Source organism: Macaca mulatta, chromosome 19 (assembly GCF_049350105.2).
Source record: "Macaca mulatta isolate MMU2019108-1 chromosome 19, T2T-MMU8v2.0, whole genome shotgun sequence".
NCBI lineage: Eukaryota > Metazoa > Chordata > Mammalia > Primates > Cercopithecidae > Macaca > Macaca mulatta.
The window spans coordinates 67,950,363-67,965,275 of NC_133424.1; the positions used below are offsets into that span (position 1 = coordinate 67,950,363).

The 14,913-nt window shown below is 57.6% G+C and overlaps 1 protein-coding gene across 2 annotated transcripts; it reads left to right on the plus strand.

Moving 5' to 3' along the window:
* Positions 1-116: 116 nt before the first annotated feature.
* ZNF865 (zinc finger protein 865) lies at positions 117-14,526 on the plus strand. Of its 2 annotated transcripts, XM_028839853.2 has the most exons (3): positions 117-361; positions 1,136-1,268; positions 10,855-14,526. In XM_028839853.2, the coding sequence occupies exon 3, from the start codon at positions 10,881-10,883 to the stop codon at positions 14,058-14,060; it is 3,180 nt and encodes a 1,059-aa protein (XP_028695686.2). In that variant the 5' UTR covers positions 117-361; positions 1,136-1,268; positions 10,855-10,880; the 3' UTR covers positions 14,061-14,526. The 2 variants fall into 2 exon arrangements, with proteins under 2 accessions (XP_028695686.2, XP_014980623.3); XM_015125137.3 differs by lacking the exons at positions 117-361; positions 1,136-1,268 and adding an exon at positions 2,341-2,426.
* The last annotated feature ends 387 nt before the right edge of the window (positions 14,527-14,913 follow it).

Here is a 14,913-nt window from a genome sequence, read left to right on the forward strand (position 1 = left end):
TGGGGAATTGGTTCCAGGAACCCCGCAGATACCAAGATCCGAGCATACTCAAGTCCAGCACTGGGCCCTGCGGAACCCGCGGATGTAGGAAAATCCGCCCTCCGTATACTGTGTGTTCCATCGGTGTTTGGGTGAAAGAAAGTCCGCTTCTCAGGGGACCTGCAGTTCAAACCCGTGTTGTTCAAGGGTCAGCTGTATTCCCAGTACACATCCAATCTAACTAAAACATTGAACCTTCCATGCAAACTGACCCTAGGTCCGACCGCCTCGATCCTAGGCAAGTCCCAGAAATTCTGCAGCCATTTTGCCCCACCTCCTTGTCCTGAGGAACTACTGTTTGGCAGGAAAAATTAAGACAAAGGTGTGAACAGGACTGACGGTCTGGGTAAGGGTTAGAGATAAGGGGTGTGGCTTGGGGCGGGGCTAAGGAGCCAAGGGTGGGGCAGTTAGGCGGGGAACTGGCGGGGAGCTTAGGAGAGGGTTAGAGTTGAGTGGGGCTTAAAGGGGTTTAGGGGTTGGTCCGCATAAAGTGAGAGCGGTTTAAAGAGAATGGATAGAGTTGATCTTCTAGAGAGTAGGGGCTTGGAGCTGGGGAAGAACAAGAGGAACTGCGTGAGAGTGGGGCGAAGAGGACGGATTATGTTTTTTTTTCTTGAAACAGGGTCTCGCTCTGTCACCCAGGCTGGAGTGCAGTGGCCCGATCACCGCTCACTGCAGACTCGACCTGCCAGGCTCAAGCGACCCTCCCACTTCGGCCTACGGAGTAGCTGAGACTACAGGCGCGCGCCAGCATATTTAGCTTTTTTTGTTTGTTTGTTTGTTTGTTTGTTTTTTGAGACGGAGTCTTGCTGTCGCCCAGGCTGGAGTGCAGTGGTGCGATCTGGCTCACTGCAACCTCTGCCTCCCGGGTTCAAGCAATTCTCTCCCTCAGCCTCCCGAGTAGCTGGAATTACAGGCGCCCGCCATCACGCCTGGCTAATTTTTGTACTTTTAGTGGAGACGGGGTTTCACCATCTTGGCCAGGCTGGTCTTGAACTCCTGACCTCGTGATCCACCCGCCTCGGCCTCCCAAAGTGCTGGGACTACAGGCGTGAGCCACCGCATCGGGCCTAATTTTTGTATTTTTTTTTTGTAGAGACGCGGTTTTGCCATATTGCCCAGGCTGGTCTTGAACTCCTGCGCTCAAGCAATCTGCCTGCCTTGGCCTCCCAAAGTGCTGGGATTACAGGCGTGAGCTACCACGCCAGGCCAAGAGAACGGATTTTAAGGTGAGGGGCGGAGCTTATAATAATTCAGCTCTGAGGTGGGCATGGTTCAGGGCCCGGGGCCGGGGCTTAAAGCAGAAACTTTGAGGTAACAGGGTATTAGAGGTGGGACTTAGGAGAAGGTGCTGACGGGGGCGCACGACTGCTATAGAGACGGTGGGGGGAGAAGGAAGTACCTAAGAGAGGCGTAACTAAGGGAAGCTCCTGGGAGAGGGGAAGCTTAGCAGGAGGGGCTGAATGGGCCTGGGGTTTGGCTTCTTGGGATGGGGCTGAGTTGGGAGCGGGGATTAATTACAGAGATTATATGAACGGGGCAGTGTCAAGTGTGGTAAAGCCATGGCTCTTGACCAGCATGCAGCAGAATCAGCTAAAGTATATTTCAAAACACGGATCCCTAGACCCCCAACCCCAGGGCTTCTATTCTGCATGGTCTCAGCAGGCAGCCGGATGCTGCTGGCCTCCCAACTATGCTTGACAACCACTGATTTAAACGAATGCTTTAGAGGTGGGAGGCACTCAAAAGTCACGAGGGGCAGCTTAAACGCTATGGGGCGAAGGGGCGGGGCTTACATGCAAGGGGCGGGACTTGGATGGAAGGGGCGTGGCTTGGGCAGAGGTGAAGTTCCAGAGAGCAGGAGCTCGGAGAGGGGGAAGAACAGGAGAAACTGCATGAGGGCGAGGGGCAGAAGACAGATTTTGAGGCGGTGGGGGGGCTTATAATTACGCTGTGAGATGGGAGTGGTTCAGAGCCAGGGGGCGGGGCTTCAGTGTGAGACCTGAGCCGGAGGTGTGGCTTAACCGGACGCCGAGAGCGTGTCGGGGGGTTCCCGGAGAAGAAGCGGGCACTCAGAGCGCAGGCGCACCTGGCTCTGCTCGCCCATCGGAAGCGGCCCAGGTTTTCACCGCTCTCATCCCCGAGTCAGTGCGCAAGCGCATTTCCCCCATCCTGGTCCCCGCCACCGCCTTCTCTTTCCGACCCTCCACGCCGGCGCCTCGGGAACGGGCGCGACTTCCGCTTCCGGGCGGGCGGGCAGGCGGGCGGCGCGGGGCTGCCGGGGAGGGGGGAGGGGGCGGCACTTCCGGTCGGGCCCTCGGGTCTCCCCGGAGCGGCGGCGCCTCCTCCGCCTCCTCGGCCTCCTCCCGGCGGAGACCCCGGCGCCGGTGAGTGACGGGGTGCGTGGCCCGGGGGCCCGGGTGCAGCGGGGGCGGGGGGCCCCGCCCTGGCCCGCTCTGGTCCCCAGAACGTCCCCCAAACCCTAGCAAGTCAGTTCAGCTCCCGCCGGGCCCTTGCCAGGGGACTCCTAATCACTGCTTCCCCGTAAGACCCCTGCAGATAGCTCCCCGATGAACGCCTCCAGCTAGGATGACTGCCAAAGCGCTTTCATTCGTGGCGATGCCCTAAACGCCTGCCAGGGCCCCCAACTGATACCTCCTCGTAGGATCCCCTCCACATAGCGCCCCCCGTCATTGCTTCCTCCAGGTCAGCCTCCAGATGCCATCAGCATCGCCCCTCCCCATGTAGGGCAGCTGCCCGTGAACCCTCTTATTCTTATCCTCTATATAATTCTCCCCAGAGTGTCGCCTTAGAGCTTTGCAGCAGAACTGCCCCCCGTTATCTCTGTCTATACACAGCAACGGCCCCCAGTGGCCCTGACCGCCTCCCTCCCCAGCAGAGCGCCCCTTCGTGGGTGTGAAAATACTTTCTATTCTGGTCAGCACCAAGAATGCCTTTTTCCTTTCTGCAAATCCTCCAGTGATTCCCCTTAAGAATACCCCTTTCAAAACCACCCCCCTCGCAGCGGGACAGCTCCCTCTAGAATTCTTTCACACTCACATCCTCTCCCGCTTCAGGCAGAAATATCTGCCTGCTTAGCTCCAGGCTCCCATGAAGTACTCCTGTACCTCCTCTCCCCCCACCCTCGTCGTGGTCAGCCCCCGTCTTCATTACTTCTGCCACAGAACAGTGTCCGGCAGTGAGGCAGTGAAGCCTTTCCTCCCAGAATGTTCCTCATCCTCTTCCTATGGCATGAACAACTGTTGCCCTGACCTGCGGCATCTCACCCAGCTCTCATGCCATCGTCCTGGACTCCCTAGGGAAGACCGTGGACTTCACCGGGGCGTAACTTCTTTTCTCATAGGCATTCATTCTGCATTGAACCCATATTCACTATTCTAGCTGAAGGGTGTATACAGCCATGAAGGGGAGCGATGCACACAGTCTTCTCACTGTCCAGGGTCTCACAGTCTTGTTGATCAGAAACGAGTGAACAAAGATACACGGGGTTTTGTGGGTTCTCTGAGAGCCTGATGAACTACTTTAGAGGGGAAACCTGAATTACAAGAGGCAGCTTAGCCATGCAAAGATCTGGGTGAGCAGGCAGCAAGAAAAGCAAGTGCAAAGACCCTGAAGTGGCGGTGAGCCTGGTGAGCGGAGGAACAGCAGGGGAGGCCGGTGAGGGTGGAGCGGAAGATTTGAAGGGAAGAACAAGAGGAAGGAAGGTTTGGTCTCAAAAGGCTTTGGAGGTGAGGGCACTGGGATAAATTATCTAGCCCTTGGCACGTCTACTGAGCCCAGAATGTTCTTCATTCATTCATACGTTCATTGGTAAACACTTGTTGAACAACTGTTTAATGAGTACCTACTTTACGCTGGGGGTACAACAGAGAACAAGACAGACAAGAATCCCTGTCCTCATGGAGTGGATATGCTAGTTGAGGGGGCAGATGATTAAGAAACAAAATGCAGGCCAGGCGAAGTGGCTCATGCCTGTAATCCCAGCAGTTGGGAAGGCCAAAGTGGGAGGATCGCTGGAGGCCAGGAGTTCAAGACCAACCCCAGCAACATAGTGAGACCCTGTCTTTACAGGAAAAAAAAAAAAAAAAAGCTGGGGGTGGGTGGTGTGCACCTGTAGTCCCAGCTATTCAGGAGGCTGAGGTGGGAGGACTGCTTGAGCCCAGGAGTTCCAGGCTGCAGTGAAAAAAAAAAAACAAAAAACACCAAGAGTATATATGCGTGTTCAAAGTAAAATATCATGGGATAAAGAGATAGAGCTGGGGGGGCTGTGGTTCAGAATGGCCTCCCCCAGGATATTCCTATTCTTGTCATCTTGTCCCTCCCAAAAGCCACACACCAAAGTTATACAAGGGTAAAAATTCCCCTTCTCCTGGACAACTGTGGCCCACTGGGGGGCTGCTCTTATCAGCACCCCAACCCCAGGAGTGAAGTGATTAGGAGGATGAGCCCTGGATTCTACTAGGGTTCACAGCTTTGAGCAAACCACTCCCTCCTTTCCTAGCCTCATTCATTCACTTCTTCAAACGAAAATGCATCAACCAGGAACTGTTGTAGGTCCCGGGGATGGAACAGTGAGCAAGAGATAAAAATCCGGCCGGGCGTGGTGGCTCACACCTGTAATCCCAGCACTTTGGGAGGCTGAGACGGGCGGATCACGAGGTCAGGAGATCGGGACCATCCTGGCCAACATGGTGAAACCTCGTCTCTACTAAAAATACAAAAAAAATTAGCCGGGCGTAGCGGCGGGCACCTGTAGTCCCAGCTACACGGGAGGCTGAGGCAGGAGAATGGTGTGAACCCGGGAGGCAGAGCTTGCAGTGAGCCAGGATCCTGCCACTGCACTCCAGCCCGGGCGACTGAGCGAGACTCTCTCAAAATAAATAAATAAATAAAAATCCTTGCCTTCAGGAAGCCGATCCTCTGCATGGGGAGACCAGCAAAATCAAGGCAAAGAAGTAGACTATGTGAGGTTATAAATGATGCTGAGCAGTAAGCAGAGAAATGAAGCAGGGTTGAGGAGATCAGGATGTGGGCCTGAGTGACAGGTCACTGGTTACTGAGAGGCTCATTGAGAAGACAATTGAGCAAAGATGGGGAGGAGGTGAAGGGGTAAGCCAGGTGGTTGCCTGAGAGTCAGAGTATTACAGGCAGCAGCAACAGCCAGTGCAAAGGCCCTGTGGCAGGAATGGAGTGGGCACATTGGAAGAGCAGCCAGGAGACTGTGGAGGTCATTGTAAGGACTGCGGCTTTATTTATTTATTTATTTATTTACTTATTTATTTATTTTGAAAAGGAGTTTCGCTCTTGTTGCCCAGGCTGGAGTGCAATGGTGTGATCTTAGCTCACTGCGACCTCTGCCTCCTGGGTTCAAGCGATTCTCCTGCCTCAGCCTCCCAAGTAGCTGGGATTACGGGCATGCACCACCACGCCTGGCTTATGTTGTATTTTTAGTAGAGACGGGGTTTCTCCATGTTGGTCAGGTTGGTCTCGAACTCCCAACCTCAGGTGATCCGCCAGCCTCGGCCTCCCAAAGTACTGGGATTACAGGCGTGAGCCACCGCGCCCCGCCAGGACCGTGGCTTTTGAATGAGATGGGGTTACTGTTTGGTTTGGGACAGAGGATGGACATGGTTTGGTTATAGTCCTCCTGTCAGTAAAATGGGAATAATAGTAACACCAGTTTGTTGTGAGGTTCGAATGAAACAAGCCACATAAGGCACCTAAGCACAATGCTTGTTAGAGGTCAACAAATGTTGGTGACTTGTCCTGCCCTTGGGTCAAGTGACTTGGGATCCGGTAGCAGGGAGATGGGTGGAGCAATGCATATTTCCAGTATAAAGTGGGAGGGGGAGTCCTCCTTCATTCTGGAGGGAGAAATATTGAAAGACAGCATGTCATGGGACTCTGGAGCCTTGCTGCCTTTCTTCAATCCCTGGCCCTGCCACTAATTAACAATGTGACTTTGGAAGTTGGTTTATTTCTTTTTAAGAAACAGAGTCTCACTCTGTCGCCCAGGCTGGAGTGCAGTAGCGTGAGCTCACTGCAACCTCTGCCTCCTGGGTTCAAGCAATTATCCTGCCTCAGCTTCCCAAGTAGCTGGGACTACAGGTGTGCACCACCACGCCCAGCTAATTTTTGTATTTTTAGTAGTGACCGGGTTTCACTATATATTGGCCAGGCTGGTCTCGAACTCCTGACTTCAGTTGATCCACCCACCTCGGCCTCCCAAAGTGCTGGCATTACAGGCGTGAGCCACCGTGCCTGGCCTGACTTTGGAAGTTTAATTCACCTCTCTGGCCCTCAGTCTCTTCCTTTGTATTTCAGAGTCAATGATTGTAACCACCTTCTAGGGTTACTGGGAGGATTCGTTGAGTCAACACACATCAGAGTTAGAAGCGTGTTGGGCTGGTAGAAAATGCACATCCAGTGTTATATGTTACTTTACGTTACTCTTATTAACAAACCCGAATTTCATCACGAGGCAGCGTTGTTGCAGCAGAATGGCCCACAGTCTGGCATCAGAAAGACCTGGAATCAGTTACCTGCTTTCCTCTTTATTGGCCACATGACCTTGGAGGAATGCCTTCCCCATGCTGCTCCTCAGTTTCCCCACTTATAAGATGGGCCCAGTAATGGTACAGGACTATGCCACATCCAGGCAATGACAAATCAAACTGGTCAGACAATAAATGTGAACCGTTAATACACTTGCCCTTGGTTAATACTCCTGTCCCTTGGTGGCGGTGGTGGTGGTGGTGGTGGGCCGGGGGTGGGTCCCTCCCCATCATGCTTCCCTCCACATAAAACCCTCCTATGACATCCCTCCTTAAAAAGATGCCAGTTTAGGCTTGAGTCGTGTGAAAGAGGAAATGTCTCTGGTTTCCTAGTGGAGATCATCATGAGCCTGATCGATTCTGTCCACCACTGATGTATCCCCTTCAGCATCTCCACACCCTGCCCTCAGTGCCCTCCTCATAACATCACTGTCCCCAGAATCGCTTCTCCCAGGAATCCCTGGGATCATGTAGCTCCATTTCTGCTAAATGACCCCTCTGTTCCCTCTGGGAGTTTGGTCAGCTTAGTCTCATCCCTTCGTTCATTCCACAAATATCAAGATAGACATTCACGGCTATACATTTCCCTCTGAGCACGACTTTGGCTGCACCTCCTCAGCTTTGGTATGTTGTTTTCATTTTCATTAATTGCTAAGCAGTTTGTTTGAGATGGAGTTTCGTTCTTGTTGCCCAGGCTGGAGTGCAGTGGCACAATCTTGGCTCACTGCAACCTCCACCTCCCAAGTTGAAACGATTCTCCTGCCTCAGCCTCCCAAATAGCTGGGATTACAGGTGCCCACCACCAAACCTGGCTAATTTTTGTATTTTTAGTAGAGACGGGGTTTCGCCATGTTGGCCAGGCTGGTCTTGAACTCCTGACCTCAGGTGATCCACCCACCTTGGCCTCCCAAAGTGCCAGGATTACAGCTGTGGGCCATCGCGCCCAGCCAGCATTTTCTAATGTATGATTTCTTTGCGGACCCGTTGGCAATTCTGGAAGGTCGTGTTTCATTTTCACATATCAGCAAATATTTGTCAAGCACCCACACTGTGCCAGGTGCTACGCTAAGTGCTGGGGTCACAGGGGCGAGCAAGACAGGCCAAGTCCTTGCTTTCCCAGAGAGGGGCCAAATAGTGAACACACAGAAAAGGAATAACGAGTTGGTGGCAATAACTATAATGAAAAACCTGCAGCTGGATGAGGCGTAGAGAGTGATGGGGTGGGAAGTGCTGAGTAGAGACCCAACGAGGCTCCAGAGGCCTTGTTGAAATCTGGGGAAGAACATTGTAGGTAGAAAGTAACCACCACCCTCTCCTACCAGGCCCCTTGTATAGACACCGCTCATAACCCAGAAGACACCCGTAAATAAAACTCTCATCCTGATAGTTCTTCCCTCACCTTCCTTCACTCGGGGAATGGCCCCCAGTGAAACACTGCTGTGGGGGTGGGAATGGGGTTCAGCCGATTGATCCAGACTCTTACTCCGTGACGGACGGCTGGCAACTCACTTTGCCCGTCTGTGCCTTAGTTTTCTAATTATCCAGTGGCGGTAACAGCTGCCCCTATTTCTTAGATTTGTGAGAAGTCAGTGAATTAATACGTGTAACGTGCTTAGAACCGTGGCTGGCCTCTAGGAGATGTCCAATCAGTGACAGCTATGATTAACGTGCGCTCTAGTGGAGGCAAGCTAGGCAGGGCCTTCTTCCCCCAAACACTCTTACCCTTCCTCCCCATAGCGCCCTAAATCACCCCCTACTCCCTGAATCCTTATGGCCTGTGTTTGCCTTCCTGGCCAGTCAGCCCCGCTCCAGAGCTGTCTCCCCAACTTAGGTTCCGCCTACAGCCTTCCAGTTACCACCCCAGCCACGCCTGTCCTCTTTCCGGAGATCAGATTAAACAGAGGGGGTGTGAAGGGCATGGGATGTTGAGTCTTGTCCAAGGACAAGGACACCCAGAGCTGGAGACTAAAAATATCTCACTCCAGGATGGTGTTTGGGGTGGGGGTGGAAGAGACACTCATCCCTCACCTGTGGGAGGAGAGAGCAGCCCGATGGATAGAGGAGAAAGGGTCCAAGCCTTGGTAGGAACCCCCTTGACCCTCACAGTGGGCTGGGCTTAGAGCCAGGCCCCCACTGGGTAGGGATGATGGACGGAAAGCGGGTCAGACCTCACGGGCCCTTCACCCACTGACCCTCCGCCCACTTGGTGGAGGTGCTTCCCGAGGCCAGCAAGTAGACTAGGAACTCGGAGATCAGTTATGGGAGCTGAGGGTCTGGTGTGGTGTGGGGTAACACATGGATACCTGCCATCTGGAATGAAAAGTCGTGTAAAGGAGGTGCCAGAGAATGATACTGGGGTGGAGGGGTCAGGAGAAGCCCCACTAAGGGCAAGGATGGAACTCAAGCTCCCTGCTTCTGTTGCTAGGCTTAGCCCAGGTGTGTGACGTCATGGATGGTACAAATAGCTCAGGGGATTGAACGCATTCTGCTGATGTGTGTGTTTTGTTACGTTCTGTTCCAACCCCCTTGAATCTCCCTACAGTGTAGGGGTCCCCCCCATTTTAAACATGGAGAAAGTGTGGATCCCAGTGGAGATGGGATTTGAACCCAGGTCTTTCCAAGCCCAGGGTCTGTGTTTTGATTGTATCAGACCACCTTCTGACTATATGCCAGCCCCCTTGCTGGAATTTGTTTCTCCCGGGCAAGCACATTCTCCTTTCTACCGTCTCTTAATATTAAAAGAGTGCACACCCCCATACTGACTGCTTTTTCAGTTCTCTAGGCTTGTCCTGACTTCCCTGCTTCTACTACTATTAGTAACAGTGATAACAGTATCATATCTCCTATTTTTTTAATTTTTAGAGCCAGGGTTTTGCTGTCACCCAGGCTGGAGTACAGTGATGTGATCAGAGCTCACTGTAGCCTCCACCTCCTGGGCTCAAGCAGTTCTCCTGCCTCAGCTTCCCAAAGTGCTGGGATGACAGGTGTGAGCCACTGCGCCCAGTCCATAACTTCTATGTACTGAGTGCTTACAGAGTTCCAGGAACTGCCCCCACTAAGAGCCTTATACATATGAGCGTGTTGAATCCACACAGCCCTGTGAGGTAGGCAAGTGCTTTGTCGTCCCCAGGTGTAGATGAGGAAATGGAGGCACAGAGAGGTTCAGTCACTTGCCCATGGCCACACAGCTAGAAAGTGGCAGGGCTTACATTTGATTCTGGCCCCAGAGTCTTCCCTCCTAATTACGCTGATAGAAATTGTGATTCCCTTTATCAGTATGCTCATTTTAGGATAAAACCTGAAGGGATGAGGACGGAGGGCTGGGGGTGCGGTAGGGTGCAGGAATATGGGGAGACAGCAGAGGGCCTGAGAGGGTTTGAAAAGAAAACAGTCCAGAGGCCCCCAGGGTGCTTGGACAATTGGAGTCTGAAAAGGAGAGAAAGTAGAGAGGGGCCAGACCAGCAAGCTGGCTCACATCTGTAATCACCCAGCACTTTGGGAGGTGGAGGCTGGAGGATCACTTGAGTCCAGGAGTTTGAGACCATCCTGGGCAACAGAGCAAGACCCCGTTTGTACAAACCTGCAGGTGGTGTGGAGAGGGTCTCCTCCACAAAGCTGTGTCAGGACCCCAGAAAAGATGGGAAGAGGCCGGGCGCGGTGGCTCAAGCCTGTAATCCCAGCACTTTGGGAGGCCGAGACGGGCGGATCACGAGGTCAGGAGATCGAGACCATCCTGGCTGACACGGTGAAACCCCGTCTCTACTAAAAAAAATACAAAAACTTAGCCGGGCGAGGTGGCGGGCGCCTGTAGTCCCAGCTACTCGGGAGGCTGAGGCAGGAGAATGGCGTAAACCCAGGAGGCGGAGCTTGCAGTGAGCCGAGATCCAGCCACTGCACTCCAGCCTGGGCGACAGAGCGAGACTCCGTCTCAAAAAAAAAAAAAAAAAAAAAAAAAAAGATGGGAAGAGATAGAAGGAATTAGGGTAAAGAGAGATGGGGAGGAGAGTGGGAGTTGAGAACACAGAGAGGGAAGGTGAAGTTGAGTAGGAGAGTCCTGGGGCCAGGGAGCCAAGAGGAAGGGCTGCCCTTTGGGGTGGACAGGCAGCGGGACTGGAAGCCTAAACCTGGAAGGCGAGGGGGTGATCCGCGCAAGGATGGATGAGTGGGCGCACAGCTCCATTCACCTGCGGGGAGACCCAGCACCGCGGCCGTGTCCTCAGCCCGGTCCTCCTCTTCACAGGGTCTCCCGTCTCCCACCCGCCGGAGATGGAGGCGAACCCAGCGGGCAGCGGCGCCGGGGGTGGCGGGAGCAGCGGCATCGGGGGCGAGGACGGGGTACACTTCCAGAGCTACCCCTTCGACTTCCTGGAATTCCTCAACCACCAGCGCTTCGAGCCCATGGAACTGTATGGGGAACACGCCAAGGCGGTGGCAGCCCTGCCCTGCGCCCCCGGCCCCCCGCCGCAGCCCCCGCCGCAGCCCCCTCCCCCGCAGTATGACTACCCGCCCCAGTCCACCTTCAAGCCCAAGGCGGAGGTGCCCTCCTCGTCCTCGTCCTCCTCCTCCTCCTCTTCGTCGTCCTCGTCGTCGTCGTCGTCTTCGTCCTCTTCGTCTTCCCAAGCCAAGAAGCCCGATCCGCCCCTGCCGCCCGCCTTCGGGGCGCCCCCGCCTCCCCTCTTTGACGCTGCTTTCCCCACTCCGCAGTGGGGCATCGTGGACCTCTCGGGACACCAGCACTTGTTTGGGAACCTGAAGCGAGGAGGGCCCGCGTCCGGGCCGGGGGTGACGCCTGGGCTGGGCGCTCCCGCGGGGGCCCCGGGGCCGCTTCCTGCCCCCTCGCAGACCCCGCCAGGACCCCCCGCGGCGGCGGCCTGCGACCCCACCAAGGACGACAAGGGCTACTTCCGGAGGCTGAAGTACCTGATGGAGCGGCGCTTCCCCTGCGGCGTGTGCCAGAAGTCCTTCAAGCAGTCCTCGCACCTGGTGCAGCACATGCTGGTGCACTCGGGGGAGAGGCCCTACGAATGCGGCGTCTGCGGCCGCACCTACAACCACGTGTCCAGCCTCATCCGCCACCGCCGCTGCCACAAGGACGTGCCGCCGGCCGCGGGGGGCCCGCCCCAGCCCGGCTCCCAGCTCCCGCCGCTGGGCCTCCCAGCACCCGCCGCCAGCGCTGCCACCGCCACCGCCCCCTCCACGGTGTCCTCGGGCCCTCCAGCCACGCCCGCGGCGCCCGCGCCCTCCGCCGACGGGAGCACCGCCCCTGCTGGTGTTGGGGTGCCCCCTCCCGCCACCGGGGGCGGCGACGGCCCGTTCGCCTGCCCGCTCTGCTGGAAGGTTTTCAAGAAGCCCAGTCACCTCCACCAGCACCAGATCATCCACACGGGCGAGAAGCCCTTCTCCTGCTCCGTGTGCAGCAAGAGCTTCAACCGCAGGGAGAGCCTGAAGCGCCACGTGAAGACGCACTCGGCCGACCTCCTGCGCCTGCCCTGCGGCATCTGCGGGAAGGCCTTCCGCGACGCCTCCTACCTCCTCAAGCACCAGGCGGCCCACGCAGGGGCGGGCGCCGGGGGGCCTCGGCCCGTGTACCCCTGCGACCTGTGCGGCAAGTCCTACTCAGCGCCGCAGAGCCTGCTCCGCCACAAGGCCGCCCACGCCCCGCCCGCCGCCGCTGCGGAGGCGCCCAAGGACGGGGCAGCCTCGGCCCCGCAGCCCCCGCCTACCTTCCCCCCGGGCCCGTACCTCCTGCCCCCCGACCCTCCCGCCACCGACAGCGAGAAGGCGGCGGCGGCCGCGGCGGCGGTGGTGTACGGCGCCGTGCCAGTCCCGCTCCTGGGCGCCCACCCGCTGCTGCTCGGCGGCGCAGGGACCAGCGGGGCGGGAGGCTCGGGCGCCAGCGTCCCGGGAAAGACGTTCTGCTGCGGCATCTGCGGGCGCGGCTTCGGGCGCCGCGAGACCCTGAAGCGCCACGAGCGCATCCACACGGGCGAGAAGCCCCACCAGTGCCCCGTGTGCGGGAAGCGCTTCCGCGAATCCTTCCACTTGAGCAAGCACCACGTGGTGCACACGCGCGAGCGGCCCTACAAGTGCGAGCTCTGCGGCAAGGTCTTCGGCTACCCGCAGAGCCTCACACGCCACCGCCAGGTGCACCGGCTCCAGCTGCCCTGTGCCCTGGCCGGGGCCGCCGGCCTCCCCTCCACCCAGGGCGCATCCGGAGCCTGTGGGCCCGGGGCCTCAGGCACGTCTGCAGGGCCTGCCGATGGGCTGAGCTACGCCTGCTCGGACTGCGGCGAGCACTTCCCAGATCTCTTTCACGTCATGAGCCACAAGGAGGTCCACATGGCAGAGAAGCCCTACGGCTGCGACGCCTGCGGCAAGACCTTCGGCTTCATTGAGAACCTCATGTGGCACAAGCTGGTCCACCAGGCCGCCCCCGAGCGCCTGCTCCCGAGCACGCCTGGCGGCCCGCAGCCCCCGGACGGCTCCAGCGGCACGGATGCGGCCAGCGTGCTGGACAACGGGCTGGCGGGGGAGGTGGGAGCGGCCGTGGCGGCACTGGCAGGGGTGTCTGGGGGTGAGGACGCAGGCGGGGCGGCGGTGGCAGGGGCCGGCGGGGGTGCCAGTTCCGGCCCTGAACGCTTCAGCTGTGCCACGTGCGGCCAGAGTTTCAAGCACTTCCTGGGCCTGGTGACTCACAAGTACGTGCACCTGGTGCGGCGGACCCTGGGCTGCGGCCTCTGCGGCCAGAGCTTCGCGGGCGCCTACGACTTGCTCCTGCACCGCCGCAGCCATAGGCAGAAGCGGGGTTTCCGCTGCCCGGTGTGCGGGAAGCGCTTCTGGGAGGCGGCCCTGCTGATGCGCCACCAGCGCTGCCACACGGAACAGCGGCCGTACCGATGTGGCGTGTGCGGCCGAGGCTTCCTGCGCTCCTGGTACCTGCGGCAGCACCGCGTGGTCCACACTGGCGAGCGGGCCTTCAAGTGCGGCGTGTGCGCCAAGCGCTTCGCGCAGTCGTCCAGCCTGGCAGAGCACCGGCGGCTGCACGCTGTGGCCCGGCCCCAGCGCTGCAGCGCCTGTGGCAAGACCTTCCGCTACCGCTCCAACCTGCTGGAGCACCAGCGGCTGCACCTGGGCGAGCGCGCCTACCGCTGTGAGCACTGCGGCAAGGGCTTCTTCTACCTGAGCTCCGTGCTGCGCCACCAGCGCGCCCACGAGCCGCCGCGGCCCGAGCTCCGCTGCCCCGCCTGCCTCAAGGCCTTCAAGGATCCCGGCTACTTCCGTAAGCACCTGGCTGCCCACCAGGGCGGCCGGCCCTTCCGCTGCTCCTCCTGCGGCGAGGGCTTCGCCAACACCTACGGCCTCAAGAAACACCGCCTAGCGCACAAGGCCGAGAACCTCGGGGGGCCTGGAGCAGGGGCGGGCACCTTGGCCGGAAAGGATGCCTGACCGAGGGGTTCCCATCCCACTCCCATCAGAAGCCCCCTTCTGGACTCCCACCTCCCGGGACTGATCAGACTCTCCCCCCTCCTCGCTGTTGCCCCATCCTTCAGAACTTCGGACGGACTGGCGACCTTCAGGGCGCACGCCCGACAGGCTCAAGACTGAATCACTCCCATCCTCGTCCTCTCTGCCCTCCCCTCATCCCATCAGACACTGAACCCATCCTCCGTCCAACCCTCGTTTGTGACCCTCATCAGCCCCCGTCCCAGCAGCACTCTGCCCCCAGTAAGTTTTGGCGGAGATGGGTCTGAACCGCCCCTCCCCCTCCTTTGGAATCTGGCTGGACAATGGAGTATGAGCAGAGTTGGGAGGGCACAAGGGGGTGCTGGGTGCTCTTTGGGGTGGGGGGGTGGGGGGCGGGGTGGCAGACGCGGCTTGTACAGAGCGGAGAATAATAAATCTTACCATGAGGGCCGCTGGAGTCCATCCTTGCATCCCACCCAGGGAGAGTGGGGAGTACACACATGGTGGCAAAGCACAAAGTTAAAACTTGTTTCCTCTGCAATTTTGATTCTGGGCGCCTCTGTTTCTCATTCACTCTCATTCGACAGGGACTTACTGAGGATTTGCTGTATTCCCAGCTTTAGTCTGAGCTGGGCAAATGGAGATGGACAAGACAGGTAAGTGTCTGCTCTCAGGAACTGACTTAACATGCCCGGACTCTTCCCCTTCCTGATGCTTTCAGCCTTCGTTCACTCTGCCACCACTTCCGGGGGCCTCCTGCCTGCCAAGCCCTGAGGTGGGTACTGGGGAAACAGATGAACTGGACATGCCCCTCAGCCTCAAGTAACATGAAAGA